The sequence below is a fragment of the Salvelinus namaycush genome, chromosome 10, assembly GCF_016432855.1.
Source record: "Salvelinus namaycush isolate Seneca chromosome 10, SaNama_1.0, whole genome shotgun sequence".
NCBI classification, from domain to species: domain Eukaryota; kingdom Metazoa; phylum Chordata; class Actinopteri; order Salmoniformes; family Salmonidae; genus Salvelinus; species Salvelinus namaycush.
This window is the reverse complement of record NC_052316.1, coordinates 30202200-30229778: the sequence shown is the minus strand read 5'-3', so window position 1 is coordinate 30229778 and position 27579 is coordinate 30202200. Positions and strand designations below refer to the sequence as shown.

The following is a 27579-nucleotide window of genomic DNA, read 5'->3' as shown; positions in this document are numbered from 1 at the left end:
CGAAACGGATGACACAAACAACTGGATTCCTTATCTCTTTCATGCCCTGCCTCCAGTCCACTTACCGATATCTGAACAAGAGAGCCTCATCGAATTTGCAACAAGCGGTTCTGTGAAAATTTAATTTAATCAGAAGCCACTGCCAGATTTCTGGATAGGGCTGCGCTCAGTTTCTTGCCTTGGCAAATCGGCTGTTAAGACACTGATGCCCTTTGCAACCATGTACCTATGTGAGAGTGGATTCTCGGCCCTCACTAGCATGAAAACCAAATACAGGCACAGACTGTGTGTGGAAAATTATTTAAGACTGAGACTCTCCAATGTTTGAAGGGGTACGGGACTATAAAAAGTTTGGGAACCACTGGCCAAATGGGGGCTGTAGTGATACTATAACATTTAACTGTACCACTGTATAATTAAATAGTATACTTAGAGAAATAAGGACATGTAATTTCCATTAGAGCGGTCACTTGACTATCTTGTCACTATAATAGACCATTTTTGCTCAGGTGATGGCTAGAAGAGATCGAGGTTTGGTTTAAAAAAAAACATCAGATTTAACTTTTCGTAGCAGGCTAGAACTTAAACAGCATGTTGTGATAATTAACGTAACAGGTTAGGATAATTTGGTTAAGGTAAGGAAAAATGGTTATAATTTCAATTTGACGTTAATTTCACAAGAGCTGTATCCCATCTAGCCATGACCCTTTGACTAATATGAGCTAGTGAAAGATTTGCCTCCGTACTTTCGCCAAAACGCACACTTGTGTCGAATTTGTCGGCAGGTTGTTCAAGCTATTCATTCACCAAAACAAACTTTGCTTTACACGTTTACCTGTCAATATAGTTACGCTGTGACAAAGTCAAATGAGAAATTGTGCGAGGTGAAACCCATTTAGAAACGTTTTGTCAACGAAATGGCGATGTTATTCTGGGGAAGAGGACTTCGCAACGCTGTTACAAAAAAGGCTATGCAAGGAGTCCAGCTCTACTGGTAATACATGCAGTTCAAGTGTCCGTAAATACGATGTGTATTCTACGGTAGCTAGCTAGCGAATTATTTGCAGATATTACAACAATGGTTCGTGGTTAGCAATGAAAATACTTAGAATAGTCTATGCCTCCAATACAGCTGTCATGCATGTTGTCTGGCTATCAGTGCAGTTTAATATATTGACAGACGATGGCGCTATTTACCAATCTCAGGCTCCAGTTGCAGCGCATGAAATGTAATATACATTTGGTTGGAGACCAATCAAATTTCAATCAAATGTATTTATAAAGCCCTTTTTACGTCAGCTGATGTCAAAGTGCTATACAGAAACCCAGCCTTAAACCCCAAACCGCAAACAATGCAGATGTAGAAGCACGGTGGCTAGGAAAAACTCCCTAGGAAGAAACCTAGCGAGTAACCAGGCTCTGAGGGGTGGCAAAGCCTCTTCTGGCTGTGCCGGGTGGAGATTATAACAGTACATGGCTAAGATGTTCAAACGTTCATGGTTGTAGAGGGTGCAACAGGTCAGCCCCTCAGGAGAAAATGTCAGTTGGCTTTTCATAGCCGATCATGATGTATGTCATAGATTATCAGTTAAAATACGCATGAATTGTCAGAATTTATTCATCAAGTAGATAATCTGTCATTGTGTTTGTTTTCCCCTCAGTACGTCAGTGGTATCAGGCAGAGAGCGTGTGAATGGGGTGGATCTGTTCTACCAGCAGACTGGAAAAGGAGACCATGCTGTTTTACTACTGCCTGGAGCTCTGGGTAGGTAACAACACTAGTAACATGGTCCCCGGGCTACACTAGTCTGGTGCACAACACTACCAACCTTTGTCACTTCCCCCAAGCCTTGTCCATTGACTGTCTAAAGTTGTAGATGATGATCTCTTTCAAATATGGAGTAGCCTAAATCATACGTCACACTACTGTTTAAGGCATCTGCCCATCAGAGCATCAACATTAGTAATTGTGACTGATGTTGAGAGGTGACTGAGGACTTCAAGCGGCAGTGGTTCCCAAACTTTTTATAGTCCCGTACCCCTTCAAACATTCAACCTCCAGCTGCGTACCCCCTCTAGCACCAGGGTCAGTGCACTCTCAAATGTTGTTTTTTGCCATCATTGTAAGCCTGCCACACACCTACTATACGATACATTTATTAAATATAAGAATGAGTGTGAGTTTTTGTCACAACCTGGCTCATGGAAAGTGACAAAGAGCTCTTATAGGACCAGGGCACAAATAATAACATAATAATAATAATCAATAATTATGCTCTTTATTTAGTCATCTTATATATAAAACCTTATTTGTTCATCAAAAATTGTGAATAACTCATCACAGGTTAATGAGAATGGTGTGCTTGAAAGGATGCACATAACTCTGCAATGTTGAGTTGTATTGGAGGGTATGTCTTAAGTAATTTTCCACACAGTCTGTGCCTGTATTTAGTTTTCATGCTAGTGAGGGCCGAGAATCCACTCTCACATAGGGACGTGGTTGCAAAGGGCATCAGTGTCTTAACAGCACGATTTGCCAAGGCAAGAAACTCTGAGCGCAGCCCTATCCAGAAATCTGGCAGTGGCTTCTGATTAAATTAAATTTTCACAGAACCGCTTGTTGCAAATTCGATGAGGCTCTCTTGTTCAGATATCGGTAAGTGGACTGGAGGCAGGGCATGAAAGGGATAACGAATCCAGTTGTTTGTTTCGTCCGTTTCGGGAAAGTACCTGCGTAATTGCACACCCATCTCACTCAGGTGCTTCGCTATATCACATTTGACATTGTCCGTAAGCTTGAGTTCATTTGCACACAAAAATCATACAATGATGGAAAGACCTGTGTGTTGTCCTTGTTAATGCAGACAGAAAAGAGCTCCAACTTCTCAATCATAGCCTCAATTCTGTCCCGCACATTGAATATAGTTGCGGAGAGTCCCTGTAATCCTAGATTCAGATCATTCAGGCGAGAAAAAACTTCACCCAGATAGGCCAGTCGTTTGAGATGCTCGTCATCATGCAAGCGGTCAGACAAGTGAAAATTACAGTGGCAAGAAAAAGTATGTGAACCCTTTGGAATTACCTGGATTTCTGCATAAATTAGGCAAGTTTTTTTAATCTGATCCTCATCTTAGTCACAACAATAGATGAACACAGTGTGCTTAAACTAATAAAACAAAAATTATTGTATTTTTCTTGTCTATATTGAATACATAATTTAAACATTCACAGTGTAGGTTGGTAAAAGTATGTGAACCCCTAGGCTAATGACTTTTCCAAAAGCTAATTGGAGTCAGCTAACCTGGAGTCCAATCAATGAGACAAGATTGGAGATGTTGGTTAGAGCTCCCTATAAAAAACCCTCAGAAAATTTGAGTTTGCTATTCACAAGAAGCATTGTCTGATGTGAACCATGCCTCAAACAAAAGAGATCTCAGAAGAACTAAGATTAAGAATTGTTGACTTGCATAAAGCTGGAAAGTGTTAGAAAAGTATCTCTAAAAGCCTTGATGTTCATCAGTCTACAGTAAGACAAATTGTCTATAAATGGAGAAAGTTCAGCGCTGTTGCTACTCTCTCTTGGAGTGGCCGTCCTGCAAACCTCAATGAGGTTAAGAAGAATCCTAGAGTGTCAGCTAAAGATGTACAGAAATCTCTGGAACATTCTAACATCTCTGTTGACGAGTCTACGATACGTAAAACACTAAACAAGAAAGGTGTTTATGAGAGGACACCACGGAAGAAGCCACTGCTGTCCAAAAAAACATAGCTGCACGTCTGAAGTTCATAAAAAAGCACCTGGATAATTAAAAATATATATTTTATTTTATTTCACCTTTATTTAACCAGGTTGGCCAGTTAAGAACAAGTTCTCATTTACAACTGCGACCTGGCCAAGATAGAGCAAAGCAGTGCGACACAAACAACAGAGTTACACATGGGATAAACAAACGTACAGTCAATAACACAATAGAAAAAGTCTATATACAGTCTGTGCAAATGTAGTAACATTAGGAAGGTAAGGCAATAAATAGGACATAGTGGTGAAATAATTACAATTTAGCAATTAAACACTGGAGTGATAGAAGTGAAGAAGATGAATGTGCAAGTAGAGATACTGGAGTGCAAAGGAGCAAAAAAAAAAATAACAGTATGGGGATGAGGTAGTTGGGTGGGCAATTAACAGATGGGCTATATACAGGTGCAGTGATCGGTAAACTGCTCTGACAGCTGATGCTTAAAGTTTGTGAGGGAGATATAAGTCTCCAGCTTCAGTGATTTTTGCAATTTGTTCCAGTCATTGGCAGCAGAGAACTGGAAGGAAAGGCGGCCAAAGGAGGAGTTGGCTTTAGGGGTGACCAGTGAAATATACCTGCTGGAGCGCGTGCTACGGGTGGGTGCTGCAATGGTGACCAGTGAGCTGAGATAAGGCGGGGCTTTACCTAGCAAAGACTTATAGATGGCCTGGAACCAGTGGGTTTGGCGACGAATATGAAGCGAGTACCAGCCAACGAGAGCATACAGGTTGCAGTGGTGGGTAGTATATGGGGCTTTGGTGACAAAACAGATGGCTCTGTGATAGACTACATCCAATTTGCTGAGTAGAGTGATGGAGGCTATTTTGTAAATTACATCACCGAAGTCAAGGATCGGTAGGATAGTCAGTTTTCCAAGGGTATGATTGACAGCATGAGTGAAGGAGGCTTTGTTGCGAAATAGGAAGCCGATTATAGATTTAATTTTGGATTGGAGATGCTTAATGTGAGTCTGGAAGGAGAGTTTACAGTCTAACCAGACACCTAGGTATTTGTAGTTGTCCACATATTCTAAGTCAGAACCGTCCAGAGTGATGCTAGACGAGCGGGAGCGGGCAGCGGGCAGCGATCGGTTGAAGAGCATGCATTTAGTTTTGCTTGCATTTAAGAGCAGTTGGAGGCCACGGAAGGAGTGTTGTATGGCATTGAAGCTCGTCTGGAGGCTTGTTAACAGTGTCCAAAGAAGGGCCAGAAGTATACAGAATGGTGTCGTCTGCGTAGAGGTGGATCAGAGAATCACCTGCAGCAAGAGCGACATCATTGATGTATACAGAGAAAAGAGTCGACCCGAGAATTGAACCCTGTGGCACCCCCATAGAGACTGCCAGAGGTCTGGACAACAGGCCTTCCGATTTGACACACTGAACTCTATCTGAAAAGTAGTTGGTTAACCAGGCGAGGCAGTCATTTGAGAAACCAAGGCTGTAGAGTCTGCCTTTAAGAATGCGGTGATTGACAGAGTCGAAAGCCTTGGCCAGGTCGATGAATACGGCTGCACAGTATTGTCTTTTATCGATGGAGGTTATGATATCGTTTAAGACCTTGAGCACCCATGACCAGCTCATTAACCAGATTGCATAGCGGAGAAGGTACGGTGGGATTCGAAATGGTTGGTGACATTGTTAACTTGGCTTTCGAAGACTTTAGAAAGGCAGGGTAGGATAGATATAGGTCTGTAACAGTTTGGGTCTAGAGTGTCACCTCCTTTGAAGAGGGGGATGACCGCGGCAGCTTTCCAATCTTTAGGGATCTCAGACGATACAAAAGAGAGGTTGAACAGGCTAGTAATAGGGGTTGCAACAATTGTGGCGGATAATTTTAGGAAGAGATGGTCTAGATTGTCTAGCCCCGGTGATTTGTAGGGGTCCAGATTTTGCCGCTCTTTCAGAACATCAGCTATCCACAGCTCTTCTGGCAAAATATTTTTTTGCAGATTAAACTAAAGTTGAGTTGTTTGGAATGCAGAAAAAAAGGCACAGCACACCAACATCAAAACCTCATCCCAACTGTAAAGTATTGTGGAGGGAGCATCATGGTTTGAGGCTGCTTTGCTGCCTCAGGGCCTGGACAGCTAGCCATCATCGACGGAAAAATGAATTCCCAAGTTTTTCAAGACATTTTGCAGAAGAATGTAAGTCTATCTGTCCCCCAATTGAAGCTCAACAGAAGTTTGGTGATGTAACAGGACAACGACCCGAAACACAGAAGTAAATCAACAAAAGAATTGCTTCAACAGAAGAAAATATGCCTTCTGGAGTGGCCCAGTCAGTCCTGACTTCAACCTGATTTAAAATGCTGTGGCATGACCTCGAGAGCAGTTCACACCAGACATCCTAAGAATATTGTTGAACTGAAACAGTTTTGTAAAGATGAATGGTCCAAAATTCCTCCTGACCGTTGTGCAGGTCTGATCCGCAACAACAGAAACATTTGGTTGAGTTTATTGCTGCCAAAGGAGGGTTAACCAGTTATTAAATGCAAGGGTTCACATACTTTTCCCACCCAAGACTGTGAATGTTTACAATGGTGTGTTCAATAAAGACATGAAAACGTGTAATTGTTTGTGTGTTATTAGTTTAAGCAGACTGTGTTTTTCTATTGTTGTGACTTAGATGAAGATCAGATCAAATGTTATGACCAATTTATGCAGAAATCCTGGCAATTCCAAAGTGTTCACATACTTTTTCTTGCCACTGTATGGTCAGTAAAGAAAACTTTAAGCCTGTCTCAAGTGTCAATACTTTGCACCTTGATAACCAGCGCACTTCTGTATGTTGTAAAAGCGTTACATGGTCGCTGCCCATATCATTGCATAATGCCGAAAATACACGAGAGTTCAGGGGCCTTGCTTTAACAAAGTTAACCATTTTCACTGTAGTGTCCAAAACATTGTTCAAGTTGTCAGGCATTCCCTTGGCAGCAAGAGCCTCTCGGTGGATGCTGCAGTGTACACAAGTGACGTTGGGAGCAACTGTTTGCACACGCGTTACCACTCCACTGTGTCTCCCTGTCGTGGCTTTGATGCGTCGTGAAACAGTGTTGTTTGATGAAGGCATTGTCTGTATAGTTTTTTGGGCCTTTTCCCCCAGCCATATCTGCGGCAGCAGGAAGAATTAAGTCCTCCACAATAGTATTGGGCTTGCCTGTCCTAGCCACGCGGTAGCTCACCATATAAGACGCTTCTCGCCCCTTCTTATTAATGGTATCTGTTGCTTTTATACATGTCTTACTACTCGAAAGTTGTCTTTATTCTCGCTCAAAAAAATCCTGTGGCTTGTTTTTCAAATGGTCATGTTTTGTTTCTAAATGTCAGCGCAAAAGTCAAGGTTTCCCGCGAGAGAGTAACAGTTAATGTGATTGGATGTTAATTATTTGACTAGGCTACCCGTATTTGACGTTGTGTTGTTATTTCGCTGAACACTAGATGGTTTCATTTTATTTTTGGCAGTGAAACGAGGCTACTCAGGCGAGAATAAAACCTCACCCAAATGTATAGCCCCTTTGGAAAATATAAATGTACTGTTTGAAAATGTGAAGGGATTTTTTAATATAAATCAGTTTAAAAATATATTTTTAATGTGAATCACATTTTTATTTGGCGTACCCCCGACGGTATTGCACGTGCCCCAGTTTGGGAATACCTGGCCTACGGTATAGAAAATTTCATAAGAACACATAGTAAGTTGTTTTGGGTCCTCATCAGAACAGGCATAGACCCTCTATAATGTTGGTTACCAGCAGTGTGCGTTCCTGTCACAGGAAGTGCTCAGACTGACTTTGGGCCGCAGCTGAAGTCTTTGAGTAAGGACCGCTTCACTGTGATTGGTTGGGACCCTCGCGGGTACGGAAACTCCCGCCCCCCGGAGAGAGACTTCCCTCTGGACTTCTTTGAGAGGGACGCCAAGGACGCTGTGGACCTGATGCAGGTCAGAGTCAAACCAATCAGGAATCACATTGGGAAGATGCTTTAAAATGTTGCTGTACAGGGCATGTAGAGTGTGTCTCTTAATATTGCATATTCCGCAACTGTAAAGTCAGCACACAAGACTATAGTGACTTTCTCCGCAACACAGAGAAACAGGACTACTCTGGAGAACATGAACTACACAGTTGCCTCTCTCTTGCTCTTTGTATGTGAGGACAGTCAGCCAAGTATATTTCCTTATTTATCTGTGAACGTGTGTGTCTTTTCCCTTACTGCTTATCTGTGAACTTGTGTATGTCTTTTCCCTCATTGCTTATCTATGAATGTGTGTATGCCTTTCCCTCATTGCTTTTCTGTGAACGTGTGTACAGTCGTGGCCAAATGTTTTGAGAATGACACAAATATACATTTTCAAAGTCTGCTGCCTTAGTTTGTATGATGGCAATTTGCATATACTCCAGAATGTTATGAAGATTGTTATGATGAATTGCAATTAATTGCAAAGTCCCTCTTTGCCATGCAAATGAACTGAATCCCCCAAAAAACTTTTCCACTGCATTTCAGCCCTGCCACAAAAGGACCAGCTGACATCATGTCAGTGATTCTCTCGTTAACACAGGTGTGAGTGTTGACAAGGCTGGAGATCACTCTGTCATGCTGATTGAGTTCGAATAACAGACTGGAAGCTTCAAAAGGAGGGTGGTGCTTGGAATCATTGTTCTTCCTCTGTCAACCATGATTACCTGAAAGGAAACACGTGCCGTCATCATTGCTTTGCACTAAAAGTGCTTCACAGGCAAGGATATTGCTGCCAGTAAGATTGCACCTAAATCAACCATTTATCGGATTATCAAGAACTTCAAGGAGAGCGGTTCAATTGTTGTGAAGAAGGCTTCAGGGTGCCCAAGAAAGTCCAGCAAGCGCCAGGCCCATCTCCTAAAGTTGATTCAGCTGCGGGATCAGGGCACCACCAGTACAGAGCTTGCTCAGGAATGGCAGCAGGCAGGTGTGAGTGCATCTGCACGCACAGTGAGGCAAAGACTTTTGGAGGATGGCCTGGTGTCAAGAAGGGCAGCAAAGAAGCCACTTCTCTCCAGGAAAAACATCAGGGACAGACTGATATTCTGCAAAAGGTACAGGGATTGGACTGCTGAGGACTGGGGTAAAGTAATTTTCTCTGATGAATCCCCTTTCCGATTGTTTAGGGCATCCCGAAAAAAGCTTGTCCGGAGAAGACAAGGTGAGCGCTACCATCAGTCCTGTGTCATGCCAACAGTAAAGCATCCTGAGACCATTCATGTGTGGGGTTGCTTCTCAACCAAGGGAGTGGGCTCACTCACAATTTTGCCTAAGAACACAGCCATGAATAAAGAATGGTACCAACACATCCTCCGAGAGCAACTTCTCCCAACCATCCAGGAACAGTTTGGTGACGAACAATGCCTTTTTCAGCATGATGGAGCACCTTGCCATAAGGCAAAAGTGATAACTAAGTGGCTTGGTGAACAAAACATAGATATTTTGGGTCCATGGCCAGGAAACTCTCCAGACCTTAATCCCATTGAGAACTTGTGGTCAATCCTCAAGAGGCGGGTGGACAAACAAAAACCCACAAATTCTGACAAACTCCAAGCATTGATTATGCAAGAATGGGCTGCCATCAGTCAGGATGTGGCCCAGAAGTTAATTGACAGCATGCCAGGGCGGTTTGCAGAGGTCTTGAAAAAGAAGGGTCAACATTGCAAATATTGACTCTTTGCATCAACTTCATGTAATTGTCAATAAAAGCCTTTGATACTTATGAAATGCTTGTAATTATACTTCAGTATTCCATAGTAACATCTGACAAAAATATCTAAAGACACTGAAGTAGCAAACTTTGTGAAAATTAATATTTGTGTCATTCTCAAAACTTTTGGTCACGACTGTATGCTTTTTCCCTCATTGCTCATCTGTGAACGTCTGTCTTTTCCTTCATTGCTAATCTGTGAACGTGTGTATGCCTTTTCCCTTATTGCTTATCTGTGAATGTCTGTATTCTTTTCCCTCATTGCTTATCTGTAAATGTCTGTATTCTTTTCCCTTATTGCTTATCTGTGAATGTCTGTATTCTTTTCCCTCATTGCTTATCTGTGAATGTCTGTATTCTTTTCCCTCATTGCTTATCTGTGAACGTGTGTGTGTCTTTTCCTTCATTGCTTATCTGTGAACGTGTGTGTGTCTTTTCCTTCATTGCTTATCTGTGAACGTGTGTGTGTCTTTTCCTTCATTGCTTATCTGTGAATGTGTGTGTGTCTTTTCCTTCATTGCTTATCTGTGAACGTGTGTGTCTTTTCCTTCATTGCTTATCTGTGAACGTGTGTATGCCTTTCCCCTCATTGCTTATCTGTGAATGTCTGTATTCTTTTCCTTCATTGCTTATCTGTGAATGTCTGTATTCTTTTCCCTCATTGCTTATCTGTGAACGTGTGTCTTTTCCTTCATTGCTTATCTGTGAACGTGTGTCTTTTCCTTCATTGCTTATCTGTGAACGTGTGTGTGTGTCTTTTCCTTCATTGCTTATCTGTGAACGTGTGTGTGTGTCTTTTCCTTCATTGCTTATCTGTGAACGTGTGTGTGTCTTTTCCTTCATTGCTTATCTGTGAACGTGTGTGTGTGTGTCTTTTCCTTCATTGCTTATGTGAACGTGTGTGTGTGTGTGTGTCTTTTCCTTCATTGCTTATCTGTGAATGTGTGTATGCCTTTCCCCTCATTGCTTATCTGTGAATGTCTGTATTCTTTTCCCTCATTGCTTATCTGTGAATGTCTGTATTCTTTTCCCTCATTGCTTATCTGTGAACGTGTGTGTCTTTTCCATCATTGCTTATCTGTGAACGTGTCTGTATTCTTTTCCCTCATTGCTTATCTGTGAACGTGTGTGTGTCTTTTCCATCATTGCTTATCTGTGAACGTGTGTGTGTCTTTTCCATCATTGCTTATCTGTGAACGTGTATGTCTTTTCCCTTTTTGCTTATCTGTGAATGTGTGTCTTTCCCATGGTAGGCGTTGAGATTTCCAAAGTTCTCTCTGCTGGGCTGGAGTGACGGAGGCATTACTGCTCTGATCGCAGCAGCCAGGAACCCCTCCCTGGTCAATAAGATGGTGGTGTGGGGCTCCAACGCATATGTCTCACCACAAGATGTAAAGATCTACAATGGTGAGGTCCTCTTATTGGTGTGTGCGAGCATGCTTTGGAGAGACTGGATGAGGCAGCTCTGCATGTGTCTGGGTTTGTGTAATACAGCCTGTGTGTGTCCATGTGTCTTCAGCGATCCGTGATGTGTCTCAGTGGAGTGAGAGGATGAGGAGGCCCATGGAGGAAGTGTATGGGGCAGAGCTCTTCATTAAGACCTGGGAAGGATGGGTGGACGGGATTGGACAGTTCGCCCAGAGACCAGAAGGTAAGGGCAGCAACATCTTTGCAGCAGATTCCAATTTTCCAGTTCCACTTGTCAGTTCCTGTGTTAGGGAGTATCTGTATAGATCCTTAGACTTGTGTTCTGTCTGTCCTGTATTGTTCAGGAAGCATCTGTATGGAGCTGCTGCCTCAGATCAGCTGTCCCTCTCTCATCATCCACGGAGAGAAGGATCCCATGGTGCCCAGCTTCCACCCTCAGTATCTCCTCAAACACATCAAGGGTTCAAGGTGAGCTGATTCCCACATTACATTCCTACTCTTTTCCTCTCTTATAGAGGCCTTGTATGAAAATACATGCTGACTGTACATCATTTCTATGTCAATGTTTAGCAACAACCACTAATGATACGTACAACCTCCACTGTAACATCTTCTTCGGTGTCCAGGTTGCATCTGATGCCGGAAGGAAAACACAACCTGCACCTGAGGTTTGCTGCCAAGTTCAACAAGCTGGTTGAAGACTTCCTGATCCAGTGATGGACATAGGAATAGGGTGCCATTTGGGACGCAGCCTAACATTTTGCACTACTTTTGACCAGGACTCTGGTCAAAAGTAGTGCAGTATGTAGGGATTAGGGTGCCAATTCAGTTACACAAGTACTGCACCCACAGGAAATGAGAAGCTTTCAGGCCTGGGTCTGTGTTGAAGAGTGGACAACATTGAAGGAGCACTATAGCAAGCAACAGTAATAATCAATCGGAGTCTGGTCCATTAATTAACTGACTTATCACTGAATTACTGGTATATGAGCCAAAATAAATACCCACATGACTATTGCAAATGTTGTGTAATACGTTTTTGTTTAACTTTTTGCATCATTTGTATAGTTTTGTACTGTTGTGTGACATATATGGCATGTTATGTAAATGTTGCATTTGCACTAACTGTTATGCCATGTAAAACAAAGCAAAAGAAAAGTTGGAAAATGATAGTCATTCAATTACAATTTTAATCAGACATATTTAGTAAACAGCAGGTGTGAAAGTAAGGTGGGAAAAAAAAAGTATGGCGTCCCAGCAAAATAAATAGTTTGGGTACGCCGTACCAGTTAAACATGAACCTATCACAATGATTAAAACAAAATGTCAAGAAAATTAGCAAATGGATTTAAACTGGTGGTATAGCCTATGCTCCAATATGCGATGTGGTCAGATGAGAACACTGACATTTTGCCAAGGTAGAGATGAGTGGCCGACAGACACGTGCGGACAGCAGTGGACGCATCAATTCTGGCCTAATGACAATCACCAAATGTCATTAGACTTTTTGGTGTTTTGTGTAACAGATTACTCTTTCCAGTCACCACTGTTTGGAACAGTGCTCGACTTGGACTGAAATAGGTTCCGGTACTTTTGAGCTAATATTCTATAAGAGGAACGGGAGCTCAAGCAGTAGAACATTTGAAGTACCAGTACTCAGTTCCAGTGAGGTCCTGCCCAAGTCAACCAACCACTGGTTTGGAGGCTGGAAATATGTTGAGTGGATGAGCTTGGAGCCCTTTGAAGTGATTGACAATCAGATGAAAACATCATGACTGGTTGTGTTTATACCACAATACTAGTTAATACATTTTAAAAGTTGTGAAAAATCTTCACTAGGTCCACAGACATCCTTTTGAATTAATAGGAATTCTATATGTAATTCTATGATTAGGCCGATACATTTATTGGGTCTATAGGCACACGCACATGTAGGTCCGGTAGTGGGAAGAAATTAATTATACTTTAACCGCTGGTAAAGTCTTTATAAAACAAGTGAACTCTTCATATGTACAGTGTGTTCTCTGACAGGCACAACAGTGTCAGTTGCAATGAGCCTATCCATCTTTTGATGGACACATTTTACACCTGACCGAGAACTACATGCTCTCCCTCTTGTGAATGTTATTCATGTGTGATTTCAGGGAACTCATCTGATTGAAGCATTTATCGCAATAGTTACAGCGAAACGGTTTCTCGCCAGTGTGAATTCTCTGATGGCGTTTAAGATCGCTTGTTGATAAAAAGCATTTACCACACGAAGGACACATGTATGGTTTCTCCCCTGAATGAGTCCTCATGTGACCATTCAGGTGTTCCTTCCTGCTAAAGCTTTTCCCACAAGTGTTACACAGGTACGGTTTCTCTCCAGTGTGAATTCTCTCGTGGAGTTTGAGTTGGCTTTCCTTTGGAAAAGCTTTTTCACACATAGTGCACTGCAGCATTGCCTTCTGTTTGTGACTCTTCATATGCTGCTTAAGGTTTCGCATCTGATGGAAGCTTTTGCCGCAATCGCTGCAGAGATACGCTGGAGGCTCCTCTCCTTCCTCTCCTGTCTCCCCTGTGTGTACCCTCATATGGCTTAGCAAATTGCCCTCGTAGTTGAAGCATTTGTTACATTCAACACACCTGTATGGTTCCTCACCTGTGTGAATTCTCTCATGCTTTTTCAAATCGCTCGAATAGACAAAGCATTTCCCGCAGACATCACACCTGTACGGCTGCTCACCTGTGTGGCTCCTCATGTGGTCTGTCAGTCTCGTATTGTGGAGGAAGCATTTGCCACATTCATGGCAGCAGTAGGGTTTCCGTGTTGTGTGTATCTTCATGTGCGTTTTCAGGCCTCCCTTAAGAGTGAAGCTTTTGTCGCATTCCTTGCAGCTGTATGGTTTCTCACCAGTGTGGATCCGCTGGTGGCGTTTTAAATCACAGTCTGATATAAAGCATTTCTCACATAGAAGGCACCGGAATAATCTCTCTCCTGTATGAGTGCGCATATGTCCTATCAAGTCCGATTTACGGCTGAAACTTTGACTGCAATCACTGCACACGTATGGTGTCTCTCTATTGTGAGTTTTTAGGTGTTGTCTTAGACCTGCTTTAAATGTGAAACATTTTTCGCACATAGGACACTGAAGTCGTTGCCCTGTGTGACTCCTCATATGCTCTTTTAGTGTTGCCTTCAGACTGTAGCTTTTTCCGCACTCCTGGCAGCTGCATGGTTTCACTCCAGTGTGAATTAGCTGATGGCGTTTTAGAACCACGGCTGATATACAGGATTTCTCACACACAGGACATTTAAATAGGCTCTCCCCTCCTGTGTGGGATCTCATATGCTCTGTCAGGTGTCCCTGACGTGTGAAGCCTTTGTCACACTCAAAACATTGATAAGGTTTCTCTCCATTGTGAGTCTTCATATGCCTGACCAGAGCTCCCTTGCCTTTGAAGGACCTGGAGCATTCTTTGCACTTATATGGTTTTTCATCTTTCTGATGAATTTTCCGGTGATTTCCTAAATGGCTTCTGCTAATGAAGCATTGACTGCACACAGGGCATTTGTATGGTGTCACTCCAGTGTGAGTGTTTATATGCCTGTCCAGGATTTCCTTGTGGTTGAATGATTTGCCACATTCAGTACAGCTGTATGGTTTCTCACCGATGTGAATAATTCTCTGATGTATTTTTAACTGGCCTGCCCTGGTGAAGCTTTTCCTGCACACAGTACACATGTGTAACCGCTTCTCTGTGTGAGCCCTCAACGGTGCTTTCAGCTCACTGGTTATCTTGGCCTCAGTGCAGACTTTAGAGTCTGGATGTAGACCTAGTTCAGAGACGGGCTGAGAGTCAATGATTGGTTCTGATACTCCATAGTCCTCGCCATCATCGGGTTCTGTTTTGATTCCGACAGTGGTGTTGGTGGGTAGAGGGTCCTTTTCACTGTCCTGATCACAGTCACTTTCCATATAGGGAGGAGGAAATATAAACTGTGTGACCTCTGTGGTATCCTGACTGGCCTTGAGTTCCGCCTGTTGCTCTGTAATCAATGTGTGCTCTGTGTCCTCCTGCACCCGACTGGGGCTCCACTCCTGCTCACAGTGTGGTTGTTGTTGCTGCTTAGGGGGAATCTCCCGAGTTAGCTGCTGGGGGTCTGGGGAGAAGGATGGGAAATAAGGTTCTACACATTCGATAAATAACTCAAACACAATTCACATCAATTCAAGTTGGCTACCTTCACAATTATTTAGGCATATGCCCCGCTTCTTAACCTGGGGAAATACAGTTTGTTTGAGCTAACATTCCACTCCTTGTCATGCCAAAAATGTTTGGCAATGACACAGAATACAAGGATTGGAATGTTAGCAACAACAAAAAAAACAGGTTCTGACTCAGGCATTCTGGAGTGGCAAAGAGTGACATCATCGCCTTAAGACTGGCAGTCTACCGCCCTTCTCCTACTGCGACGAATGCAACTGTGGATTAATATGTGCATTAGCAGTCATCGGTATTGTTTTAATCGTATGCTGTTTACTAGTCACAAACCTGCTCCCAAATCCAGAAGAATCCTCCGTAAACGACCATTCTCCTGCTTTGAGCTGGATATCTCTTCCAAGTACTCTATTATCGTCTTTTCCACTATCCTGAATATATCAACTGCCGCTGCTTTTAATCGGTCGTGGTACTCGGTTTTATTTTCTCCAAATAGCTCAACAGCTGCCGTTGTTAACCGTTCGGTGATAAACAGATTCAACAGCTGTATTTTGGACATTTTGAGGAAATATTAACGCTTTAACAACCTAAATTAAACCTAAAGATACTCGTCAACTTTTAACCACCTTAGCATTTTTCATGCCGAAGTTCCCAGCTTGCAAAGATTTCCGGTTTCGAAAAGATGTTGACACTTTGAGGACCGAATGACATTCAAGCAAAGGCGGGAACAATACACAGCTAGCCAATCATGTTTCTCATGGTGTTCAGAATCACGTGCAAGTGCTTCTATCGATTGCTTACGCGTTCCAGAAACCAGGAAGTGAATTCTGGTTTACGGGCGCACATGAGTTGGTTGAACAAATTCAAATGAATCGTCTCGTTTAGTCGTAGCTACTTGTCTTCCTACAAACAGCTATTCAAAATGAACATATCAGAAAATGGAGCAGTAGGCGATGCCATTACAGTGCACGATTTCTCAGAGAAGATTCTGGCGCAAACGGTTCACTTTCACGTCATGAAACTCAATGTTTTTTTTCTTCCTTTGGGTCGGCTCGAACCCCGTCTTGTCCAACATGGCTGTTTCAGTGGAAAGTAAATTTGTGAGTAGCCTACTGTACAACAAATACACTGTTACAGAGCAGACTAGCTAACAGAGATTGGAAGCTAGCTAGCTTCACTGTGTAATGTTTCCAGCTAGCTACGTTAAAGATATTATATCAGGTGTGTGTGTATTCAGGATTCGATGCCGCTGTCTACCTTAGTCCTGGGGGACCCATCTGAAACCACCTAGAATTCACTGGCGCAGAGATTGAGTAAGCTCCCCTTTCTTCATCTTCCTGTCAATATCCTACATCTCAGAAGATTGGCTGTATCCTCCACAGACTGTGGTGTAATTGTCCAGCTTCATGCTATCATAATGGTGCTTTCAAGACAACTGGGAATTTGGATTAAAAAAACATCAGGTCAGAAAGTCGGCGCTCTTAAAAGACGGAGCTATATCGGAACGCAAATACAGGACTAAAAAAACATATATTTTTGTATTAACTGTTTTTATTCAGATTTTCCAGGTGGTGCTGCAGCATCTCTACTTCCCGAGGCTATGGTCGGACCTCGTTTTTTTCTGAATTCGCAGTTGTCTTGAACTCCCTTTGTTGGAATCAGAGATTTCCAAGTTCCCAGTTGTTTTGAACGCAGCATAAGACAGGCCACATATTTACACACACACAAACAAACTTATCCAAGATGCCACAACATTGTGCTTACAGTGAAATTTGTCTAACAATCAATTATACATAGATTTATACTGAATAAAAAATAACCTCAACATGCAACAATTTTACTGAGTTACAGTTCATATAAGGAAGTCAGTCAATTGAAATAAATAAATGAGGCCCTAATCTATGGATGGGAGGGCATAGGCCCACCCACTGGGGAGCCAGGCCCAGCCACCAGAATTAGTTTTTCCCCACAAAAGGGCTTTAATACAGAAGTAAATACCCCTCAGTTTCATCAGCTGTCCAGGTGGCTAGTCTCAGACGATTTTGCAGGTGAAGAAGCTGGGTGTGGAGGTCCTGGGATGGCGTGGTTACGTGTGGTCTGTGGTTGTGACGCTGGTTGGACGTACTGCCAAATTCTCTAAAACAATGTTGGTAGAGAAATAATGGTAGAGAAATTAACATTCAATTCTCTGGCAAGACTCTGGTGGACATTCATGCAGTCAGCATGCCAATTGCACACTCCCTCAACTTGAGACATCTGTGGCATTGTGTTGTGTGACAAAACTGCACATTTTAGAGTAGCTTTTTATTCTCCCCAGTAGAAGGTGCACCTGTGTAATGATCATGCTGTTTAATCAGCTTCTTGATTAAATCCATCCACCTGACAGGTGTGGCATATCTTGGCAAAGGAAAAATGCTCACTAACAGGGATGTAAACAAATTTGTACACAAAATTTGAGATAAGCTTTTATGTGTATTGAACATTTGTGGATCTTTTATTTCAGCTCATGAAACATGGGACCAACACTGGTGTTTCTACAGTCTTTTCAGAAAACTTGGGACAAATAAAATCACCTGAGGCCGTCAATGTAAGGTGTGTATTAATCATTTGTATGTTAGAGTAGTTTGTATACAAACATACTCTAAGTCACAGCTGTTCTAACTAGATCACACTATTGTACTAAGCTAATAAACTAGACACTAACCATTTCAAAACCCCGATAGACATTGTGCTTCGTGGCATGGCCAGCCATTATTTAACCGTGCTAAAGAGACAGGTTGAAACAAGTCCTAAAAACAGCAATATACTACTAAAATTATTTACCACAGTGTTGAGAACAGGGACAGGAAAGGTCAGAATTAGCAAAATTAAAGAGGTATTTCAAGCAACAAGAATGCCCTTGGCAACATGACAAAAATAAATACTGAATTACTGAATGATTCTTTCAAAGTCGCCTGTCCAGTTGTAAAATGTTTTTTTTTTTTTTTAAACAAAAGAACAATCATGATAAAGCCATTCAGAAACATATGTTTCATAGTGGTGACAGGCTCAATCTCAAATTGTACCCTATTCCCTATGTAGTGCACTACTTTTGACCAAGTAGTACACCATGTAGCAAATAGGGTGCTATTTGGGACATATTCTGCACATACTAGTAACTAACTAGTAGTGTCCACTCAACACCATAGAATACAAAAATAAAAACACCATAAAAAGTTTGAATCCTTTTCCATCCCAGTTTTTAGGTTTCCGGCTGTCACTCACATAGCATTGTGTTGACAACCATCATTCACCAACATTAAATGGGGGAAGCAATACTCCGTTTTCTAAAGTCATCATATTGATTCCACTGCTACTAAGGATAAAGTGCCAACTTGGACTTTTGACAGGGGGTGGGAGGCGCAAATTCATAAATAAACCCATCAAGTAGGCTACAGGATATAGGCCTACCCTTTTATTCAATTTAGAGCACAGCAGTTTCACCTAAAACAAGTTGGCTGACAAATATTTTATTACATTTGATTAAACAGGGAAATGAATTGCATAGAGCACACATCACTGTTGAAAGTCATGATGTTTCAAATGAAATATAGAATACAGTGTCTGCTCTGCTGCTCTCTACATTTGTCTCTATGCGGTTTGAGTACACTACTCTGCTGATAACTTACAAACACCATGACATCCCTCCTCAGCATGGACCCATGCAGAAACCATGGTACTCATTCTACACACTGTCAACCCTTGACAACAACTACCCTATGGGCACTAATACATGTAAGTCATTGTAACGAGTTTCAGTTAATTGCAAACACATACTTTTCCATATTTTGTTCCAAGATCCTGTTCTATTGCAGGCCCTCAAAGTCTTACTAAATCATATCGAGTGTTCAAAATAATACCCTATTCCCTATAGATAGGCCTCGGGTCATGAGTAGTGCACTATGCAGGCCCTGGTCAAAAGCAGTACACTATATAGGGAATATGGTGACATTTAGGACGAAGAGAATCACTACATCACCATAATACATTACCACCCATTTAAATCCAACCATTGATGCCCTCCTGGGGCATCTGAATAGTAATGATTTTTTTATTTTGTCCAAATCTTGGATGTCCATGATTGGGGAAGCTCGATTTCCCCCTTTCGCACTAACACAACGTGGAGAGATCGCATCATGAGTCTAATGAGAGGGTTCATTTGTCCATTAAACCCACCAGAATGGGAATGTTTTAAAATTAAAGAATTCCTCATGGAAGAATCTGACAAGCGGAATTATTCCATGTTCTCCTGACTGAATGATCACATCAGACCAGGCCAGTCATGACAGTGACCAGGAGTGGGACAGTTTATTTGGGACAGTCCCTGCCATCCCCGCAGCACAGTCTTGTCCTATCCTCTGTCTGTGTGTGTCAGAGAGGAGTGTGTGTCTGCTGCTACGACGACCCTCCCACCCCATTTGACACCATAATATTACTGATCACCTCCCCTCCGGTAGCATACGACGTCGGCACTGTTGCAAGAGCAGTAGCCGCTGCTGTTGTGGCGCCCCCGGTGGCCGTAAGATGCCGCGGCGTGTCGTGGACCCGGGAGTATAAATCCCTATTCCCAGGCTTGGTGAGAAGGAGGTGCTGCTCTCCAGGCCGGTGGGTGAGGAGGGGCTGGCGAGTGTAGCTCTCCCCATCCGCGAGGCTCTCTGGCAGGGGCTGGTTGCGCGGCTCGGGCAGCAGTAGCAGACAGATGATGCACAGCAGGGTGCAGGCAGCGAAGATCATGTGATGCAGGAAGTAGCCCTTCTGGTTGTGAAGCTCCATGATGGGGGCTGTCAGCATGCCGAAGCCAGCACTGGCCAGGACCAGGCCCAGACCACCACCCCTGGGGGAGGATGGAAGACAGAGGGAGAGTCAGTTTTACACTTAATTTCCTCTAATTCTACAGTTTGCTATAGAGGGGAGGTAAACGTTTGCAGTTTTTAATATGATAACTGATGATCAATGGGCCCACCCGGGTAAGTAATTCCACTATGCTTACTACAAGTTTAGATAGCGGGCCGCTAGACTAAATTACCAATCTAAAAAAAAATTGCTGACAAGCTAATTGAGTAACTGCTGATGCACAACCAATTTTCAAAATTGCACCTTGTGTATTTTATTATTCTAACTCTCAACAGTAAGTTGAGACCCCGACGGAGCCGTCGTCGTCCTCCCCAAAACAAAATCCCTATATTTGTATTTGATCCGTGGGCCGCCAGTTGCCCTTCCCTGATCTACATTCCAGAACAGCAGTCTCTGTCAAATTGCATTTATATGACACATACAGACTACACCACAAGATGGCGCTAGTAGGCCACTAACACAAACCTAAAACTTGGTGAGTAGCAGTGGAGGCTGCTGAGGGGAGGACGGCTCATAATGGCTGGAAGGAGTGAATGGAACGGTGTCCATGTGTTTGATGTTATGTTGTTGATACCTTTCCACATGTTCCGCTCCAGCCATTACCACAAGCCCGTCCTCCCCAATTAAGGTGCCACCAACCACCTGTAGTGTGTAGTTATAGGAATCAAATAACTGTAGGTGTGTGTGGGTGCGGTCAGACCATACATAGGTGTGTGTGGGTGCGGTCAGACCATACATAGGTGTGTGTGTGGGTGCGGTCAGACCATACATAGGTGTGTGTGGGTGCGGTCAGACCATACATAGGTGTGTGTGGGTGCGGTCAGACCATACATAGGTGTGTGTGGGTGCGGTCAGACCATACATAGGTGTGTGTGGGTGCGGTCAGACCATACATAGGTGTGTGTGTTACCTGATGACGGTGGGAGTGATCTCAGCGCAGAAGAAGATGCTGAGGGTGCTGACGGCATGAGAGGAGAACATTCCAATGATGGAGAATGCCACAGAGAACTTCCTGTTTAGCGTGTCCCTCAGAACTAACCATACAAGAGGAGGAGGCACACGAGAGGAGGTGAGACACATACATCATAGGTATAAACATTTCACTTAATAAAAACCGAACACAGTGGTGTATTGACTAGCCATTCATTTTATTTCATGACTGTTTTGTATATTCTACAGCACAAAATCAACAGATTGAGCCTGAGGCTGGCCTGTAGAGCACCTGACCGGCATATGCTCTTAGAAAAATGGTTCCAAAAACAGTTATTTGGCTGTCCCAATAGGTGAACCCTTTTTGGTTCCAGGTAGAACCCCCTTTTTTTACCTTTATTTAACTAGGCAAGTCAGTTAAGAACTAATTATTTACAATGACAGCCTAGGAACAGTGGGTTAACAGCCTTGTTCAGGGGCAGAACGACAGATTTTTACCTTGTCATCTCGGGGATTCAATCTAGCAACCTTTCAGTTACTAGCCCAACGCTCTAACCACTAGGCTACCTGCCGCCCCAGGTTAAAAGGGTTTAACCTGGAACCTAAAGGGTTATACCTGGAACCTAAAGTGTTTAACCTGGAACCTAAAGGGTTTAACCTGGAACCTAAAGGGTTATACCTGGATCCTAAAGGGTTTAACCTGGAACCTAAAGGGTTATACCTGGAACCTAAAGGGTTTAACCTGGAACCTAAAGGGTTTAACCTGGAACCTAAAGGGTTATACCTGGAACCTAAAGGGTTTTAACCTGGAACCTAAAGGGTTTTAGCCTGGAACCTAAAGGGTTATACCTGGAACCTAAAGGGTTATACCTGGAACCAATGAGTGCATTCTTCCAATCGGTCTGAGTATGATTTTATAAAATCAAACTGTACCTGTGTCATGGCGAAGGCTGTACTTGCCAATCACTATATTCAAACAAATGCCAGGGTGGGGGGAAGAAAAATAGAGAAAATTAGAATGAGCATAGCCATTAGAAGATCGAATTATTTGTCTGACAGATACTGTTGATCTGATATAATGACTGAAGAACAGAGGTAATGATGCAGAAAGTGACATTCTCCCAGTAGTGACTTCTCTGAAGCACTGTAAGTCCATTATCTGAGTATGACATTTGTCTATGACAGATTCAAATTATAATGGGATGATATTTCTTTGTGTTTTCCCATGTAATGAGCTATTTGAGAATGAAGAATTATGAGGGGGATGCCTGCATTGGTCACTTGTTAAAACATCTGACAAAACATGGGCTTTCATAAACTGAAGGTTGACCTAAATGTTTATTTAATAGAGATAAGATGTATATATATCTGTGTTTCATTTGTGTGTGTATGCATAACACGTGTGTGTGTGTGTGTCTCCAACTCACAGTTGAGCAGACCCAGCTGCAGCAGTGATGCCAGGGCGGTGATGATCATGAAGGTGAGCAGTCCGCCCCGACGACCCATGAATGCCACGGCCGGGCACAGCGCCAGGCACGTCGCTACGGCGATGCCAGCCATAGTGTAGTAGTCAGCATGAAACATGGCCGACACAGGAGCCTCTGGGTCCATCATACTGCGGGCAAAACAGTGGTGGATACCGTACCCAGTCAACCTGAGGAGAGAGAGACATGTAACGTAGGTGAGTTGGACTCTGGCGGAAGGGTATTCTCTCCTGGTCTAATGGTTAAGACATTGCCCACTGGGCAAAGACGTCAATTCAATATCTATTTCACGTTGATTTAACCAGTGTATGGTTTCCCAAGCGGGAAAGCAGATCCCACCAGTTACCCACACACACACACACACACACACACACACACACAGCCTTGTCATAGCCACAAACTATATCGGCACACAGCCTTGTCATAGCCACAAACTATACCGGCACACAGCCTTGTCATAGCCACAAACTATACCGGCACACAGCCTTGTCATAGCCACAAACTATACCGGCACACAGCCTTGTCATAGCCACAAACTATACCGGCACACAGCCTTGTCATACCCACAAACTATACCGGCACACAGCCTTGTCATAGCCACAAACTATATCGGCACACAGCCTTGTCATAGCCACAAACTATACCGGCACACAGCCTTGTCATAGCCACAAACTATACCGGCACACAGCCTTGTCATAGCCACAAACTATACCGGCACACAGCCTTGTCATAGCCACAAACTATACCGGCACACAGCCTTGTCATAGCCACAAACTATACCGGCACACAGCCTTGTCATAGCCACAAACTATACCGGCACACAGCCTTGTCATAGCCACAAACTATACCGGCACACAGCCTTGTCATAGCCACAAACTATACCGGCACACAGCCTTGTCATAGCCACAAACTATACCGGCACACAGCCTTGTCATAGCCACAAACTATACCGGCACACAGCCTTGTCATAGCCACAAACTATACCGGCACACAGCCTTGTCATAGCCACAAACTATACCGGCACACAGCCTTGTCATAGCCACAAACTATACCGGCACACAGCCTTGTCATAGCCACAAACTATACCGGCACACAGCCTTGTCATAGCCACAAACTATACCGGCACACAGCCTTGTCATAGCCACAAACTATACCGGCACACAGCCTTGTCATAGCCACAAACTATACCGGCACACAGCCTTGTCATAGCCACAAACTATACCGGCACACAGCCTTGTCATAGCCACAAACTATACCGGCACACAGCCTTGTCATAGCCACAAACTATACCGGCACACAGCCTTGTCATAGCCACAAACTATACCGGCACACAGCCTTGTCATAGCCACAAACTATACCGGCACACAGCCTTGTCATAGCCACAAACTATACCGGCACACAGCCTTGTCATAGCCACAAACTATACCGGCACACAGCCTTGTCATAGCCACAAACTATACCGGCACACAGCCTTGTCATAGCCACAAACTATACCGACACACAGCCTTGTCATAGCCACAAACTATACCGGCACACAGCCTTGTCATAGCCACAAACTATACCGGCACACAGCCTTGTCATAGCCACAATGTACCGTTTCTCAATGGGAAACCTAACTCATATGAAATTCATGCTCTGTTTGGCACATTACCCACTGCCTTCGATACAATTACACACAGATGCGCACACACACAGACAGACTTACGAGTTGACACAGAGCACGACGATGTTCTTCCACAGGTTTCTGGTGCTGGTCATCTTGACGATGCAGGTCCTCTTTGGCTTCTTATGCAGCTCATGCTCCAGCTCTGATGGTGAGATAGAACACAGTGTGAGACCTTTACACTGGCAAGGAAACAACACACACTCACGCACGCACCTACATGGAGCCAGCATCCACACTACACAGATTATACAGTAATGGTCTTCTGTGGGTTGATGTGTGTGTATGAGATCTGACATAAAACACTTTATTTTATTGATCCAGCTGTATTAATCTGCTCCCTGCATTAAACTCATTGCTCATGGAGAGTGGATGTGTCTGCCATCAAGCCTTGCAGATATATTTCATCATATGAACCTAAAGCCCTGCAGTTGCACATATAAAAATGAACGAGTGTGTGTGTGTTTGACACTGTGTCTGACTGACTGAATCCATGGCATACACATTTCATCACAGAAATCAGAGTCCTGCAGTTACATGTTGTTTATAACAACAATATGATCAGTGTAAATGCAATAGACAATGGTGTGTTGTTGTTGAGTCTACGTGAGACATCCCATATGTATATACTGCACGATCAGCTGCAAACCAGGGATCTGTGTAGTGGCCATGGACAGAACACAGTTCTTTTTTGACATGTAGTGTCTTTTCCCTCCCTGTCTCTCCATCTCTCCTTTCCCTCTCTGTCTCTCCATCTCTCCTTTTTCTCTCTGTCTCTCCATCTCTCCTTTTTCTCTCTGTCTCTCCATCTCTCCTTTTTCTCTCTGTCTCTCCATCTCTCCTTTTTCTCTCTGTCTTTCTACCTCTCCCCTCCCTGTCTCTCCATCTCTCCTTTTTCTCTCTGTCTCGCTACCTCTCTGTCTCTCCATCTCTCCTTTTTCTCTCTGTCTCTCCATCTCTCCTTTTTCTCTCTGTCTCTCCATCTCTCCTTTTTCTCTCTGTCTCGCTACCTCTCCCCTCTCTGTCTCTCCATCTCTCCTTTTTCTCTCTGTCTCACTACCTCTCCATCTCTCCTTTTTCTCTCTGTCTCGCTACCTCTCTGTCTCTCCATCTCTCTTTTTTCTCTCTGTCTCTCCATCTCTCCTTTTTCTCTCTGTCTTTCTACCTCTCCCCTCCCTGTCTCTCCATCTCTCCTTTTTCTCTCTGTCTCGCTACCTCTCCCCTCTCTGTCTCTCCATCTCTCCTTTTTCTCTCTGTCTCACTACCTCTCCATCTCTCCTTTTTCTCTCTGTCTCTCCATCTGTCCTTTTTCTCTCTGTCTCGCTACCTCTCCCCTCTCTGTCTCTCCATCTGTCCTTTTTCTCTCTGTCTTTCTACCTCTCCCCTCCCTGTCTCTCCATCTCTCCTTTTTCTCTCTGTCTTTCTACCTCTCCCCTCCCTGTCTCTCCATCTCCTTCACCTGTTAGAACGCCACTGGGCTCGGTTGTCATGTCGACCTGGTTCTTCCTGGCGATGCAGAGCATCATGGCTTTAGAGCGGCGGTAGTGCTGGGTGGCCAGGAGCCAACGCAGGGACTCAGGGAAGATCCTACAGAGAGAAAGGGGGGGAGCCAGAGAGGGGGTAGGGGAGATGGGAGGGGAGTAGGGAGAGAAAGATAATAAGTTGTGAGGGAATGAGTATAGGAGAGAGAGAAAGAAAGGAAGGAAGGGAGAGAGAAGTAAACACGACAAAGAGAGAAAGAATGACAGAAGGGAAGTGAGAGAAAGAGAGTATTGTCTAAAGATCTGAACAGAGCATGCAGTGTGTAATGTACTGTACAAGCCGAAGCCTGGTCCTGATGACCAAGTCTTTAACCTCTAACCCCACAGCATGGCCGACTCCCTCAATGGGCTGAGGTACTTCATCAGTGGGAGGGTCCACTCTCTAAGTGGGTGTGGCTATCCCCTCAGTGGGTGGGACTACATGGTCATTCACATTTTCAACCTCTAACTCTAGGATGAATGTCTCAACAGAATAGTGGTGACATGGAAGACATTTGGGCGTGTCTCCTTACCAGATGTAGGGCAGCATGAGGACGAAGGGGCAGATGATGATAATCTGCAGGACCTGCCAATCATCCCGGGCGGGCCAATCACGACACAGAGCCGCCACCCCGGGCATCACCAGCTGCCCGCCCACCATGAGGAAACTGGCCACCATGGTCATGGAGAAACGCCAGCCTGGCAGGCACAACTCAATCCCTGTAAAGAGGGAGAGTGGGGGGGAGAAAGAGCCGGAGAGGATAGGGGAGCGAGAAGGGGGAAGTAGAGAGAGAGAGAGGGAGGGAGGCGAGAGAGGTTAGACATATACAGACACCATGGTCATGGAGAACCACCAGTTCAATCCATGTAGAGAGAGAGGGACAGAAGTTCCAGACAGATAAATTGGTTCAATTAGTGCATTCTCAGAGGTTTTTGTGTATTCCTTCTAATACGGGCTTTTTACACTACTGAGCTGAACCAAATCAAACTGGGCCAAATCAAACTCTACTGAGCCTGGTTATGCATTCACCATAGTCACTGGAAATGTGCTGAAAAGGAAAATGTGAAACGAATATTGTGAAAAGGGTATAATTGTAAATCACTGCGGTACTGGCTGGTATCTCTGTCTTTGGTGTATGTGTGTTTAAAGACTAAACAGTGAAACCTATCAATGAATAATTTAACACCTCTTCATGGCTGACCATTCCCTGGAGAAACTCCCAGTTAACCACCAGTTAACAACCAGTGAACCACCACACAACCTATCTGTCAGACCTCAACACTAGCCATTGTCAAGGGTTCAGTCAGTTCAGTCAGTGAGCGTTTCACAGTAACCGTCCCTTTCTTCCCTGAATGGGCTCTCGTCTCACCCCCCTACCGGCTACCCTGTGGTACAGTCCAGATGGTCCGCTCCAGATGGCAAGGTCTATTTGAAGGTGACCAGTAGGGGTGTGTAGGAGAGGGTGGCTGTATACTGTATGCTCACTAACCAGGGTTCTTGTACTGCCACTTCCCATAGCGAAGATGACAGAGAATGGACAGAGGGGGAGAAAGGAGAGGGGCAGAATACAAATGAGCCAAACTCCTGAGAGGAGAAGAGGGGAGGAAAACTCCCTCCCTCCATTCATCATCTAGATCACTGGAAGAAGAAGAATAAACCTTCCTACTGCGAGATAGAGAGAGAGAGAGCGAGAGAGAGAGAGAGAGAGAGAGAGAGAGAGAGAGAGAGCGCTATACACACAAATTGATGGAAAGCGGTGTTGTGGGAAAAAAATACAACATTGTAAAATCCATGTACACAAACAACAAGTGTGCGGTTAAAATTAGCAATAAACACCCATTTTCTTCCACAGGGCCGTGTGGTAAGACCTGGATGCAGCTTAAGCCCCACCCTCTTCAATATATATATCAACGAATCTGCGAGGG

The 27579-nt window shown here is 43.8% G+C and overlaps 3 protein-coding genes and 1 long non-coding RNA gene across 4 annotated transcripts in view; 2 read left to right on the top strand and 2 right to left on the bottom strand.

The window, feature by feature from the left end:
* Window positions 1-753: 753 nt before the first annotated feature.
* Window positions 754-11979, top strand: bphl (biphenyl hydrolase like). Its single transcript, XM_039002727.1, has 7 exons — window positions 754-994; window positions 1662-1765; window positions 7575-7741; window positions 10783-10936; window positions 11049-11180; window positions 11302-11425; window positions 11584-11979. The coding sequence occupies exons 1-7, from the start codon at window positions 918-920 to the stop codon at window positions 11672-11674; spliced, it is 849 nt and encodes a 282-aa protein (XP_038858655.1). The 5' UTR covers window positions 754-917; the 3' UTR covers window positions 11675-11979.
* Window positions 11980-12129: 150 nt separating this feature from the next.
* On the bottom strand, window positions 12130-15812 carry LOC120054950 (oocyte zinc finger protein XlCOF6-like). The gene is made up of 2 exons (XM_039002726.1): window positions 15497-15812; window positions 12130-15104 (listed from the first exon to the last, which is right to left on the bottom strand). Exons 1-2 carry the CDS (start codon window positions 15720-15722, stop codon window positions 13057-13059), a joined length of 2274 nt encoding a protein of 757 aa, XP_038858654.1. The 5' UTR covers window positions 15723-15812; the 3' UTR covers window positions 12130-13056.
* A 172-nt stretch (window positions 15813-15984) lies between these two features.
* On the top strand, window positions 15985-18060 carry LOC120054524. Its single transcript, XR_005477615.1, has 3 exons — window positions 15985-16263; window positions 16401-16476; window positions 17667-18060. It is a non-coding gene; the product is annotated as an uncharacterized LOC120054524 (long non-coding RNA).
* Window positions 18061-19597: 1537 nt separating this feature from the next.
* Window positions 19598-27579, bottom strand: part of LOC120054299 (solute carrier family 22 member 23-like) — a 51435-nt gene continuing 43453 nt past the window's right edge. The window contains exons 4-10 of the mRNA XM_039001713.1: window positions 26187-26373; window positions 25593-25720; window positions 24176-24278; window positions 22414-22640; window positions 21920-21952; window positions 20967-21090; window positions 19598-20036 (exon numbers count right to left, since the gene is read on the bottom strand). Coding sequence (XP_038857641.1) covers window positions 19598-20036; window positions 20967-21090; window positions 21920-21952; window positions 22414-22640; window positions 24176-24278; window positions 25593-25720; window positions 26187-26373 — 1241 coding nt within the window. The remainder of the gene's footprint in view (window positions 20037-20966; window positions 21091-21919; window positions 21953-22413; window positions 22641-24175; window positions 24279-25592; window positions 25721-26186; window positions 26374-27579) is intronic.

Coding starts and splice junctions, on each gene's coding strand:
- LOC120054950 (XM_039002726.1), bottom strand. CDS start 15,722: ATGTCCAAAATACAGCTGTTGAATCTGTTTATCACCGAACGGTTAACA. Junction 15,105..15,496: donor TCTTCTGGATTTGGGAGCAG/GTTTGTGACTAG, acceptor CCTTCTCCCCAG/ACCCCCAGCAGCTAACTCGG.
- bphl (XM_039002727.1), top strand. CDS start 918: ATGGCGATGTTATTCTGGGGAAGAGGACTTCGCAACGCTGTTACAAAA. Junction 10,937..11,048: donor AGATGTAAAGATCTACAATG/GTGAGGTCCTCT, acceptor ATGTGTCTTCAG/CGATCCGTGATGTGTCTCAG. Junction 11,426..11,583: donor AAACACATCAAGGGTTCAAG/GTGAGCTGATTC, acceptor TTCGGTGTCCAG/GTTGCATCTGATGCCGGAAG.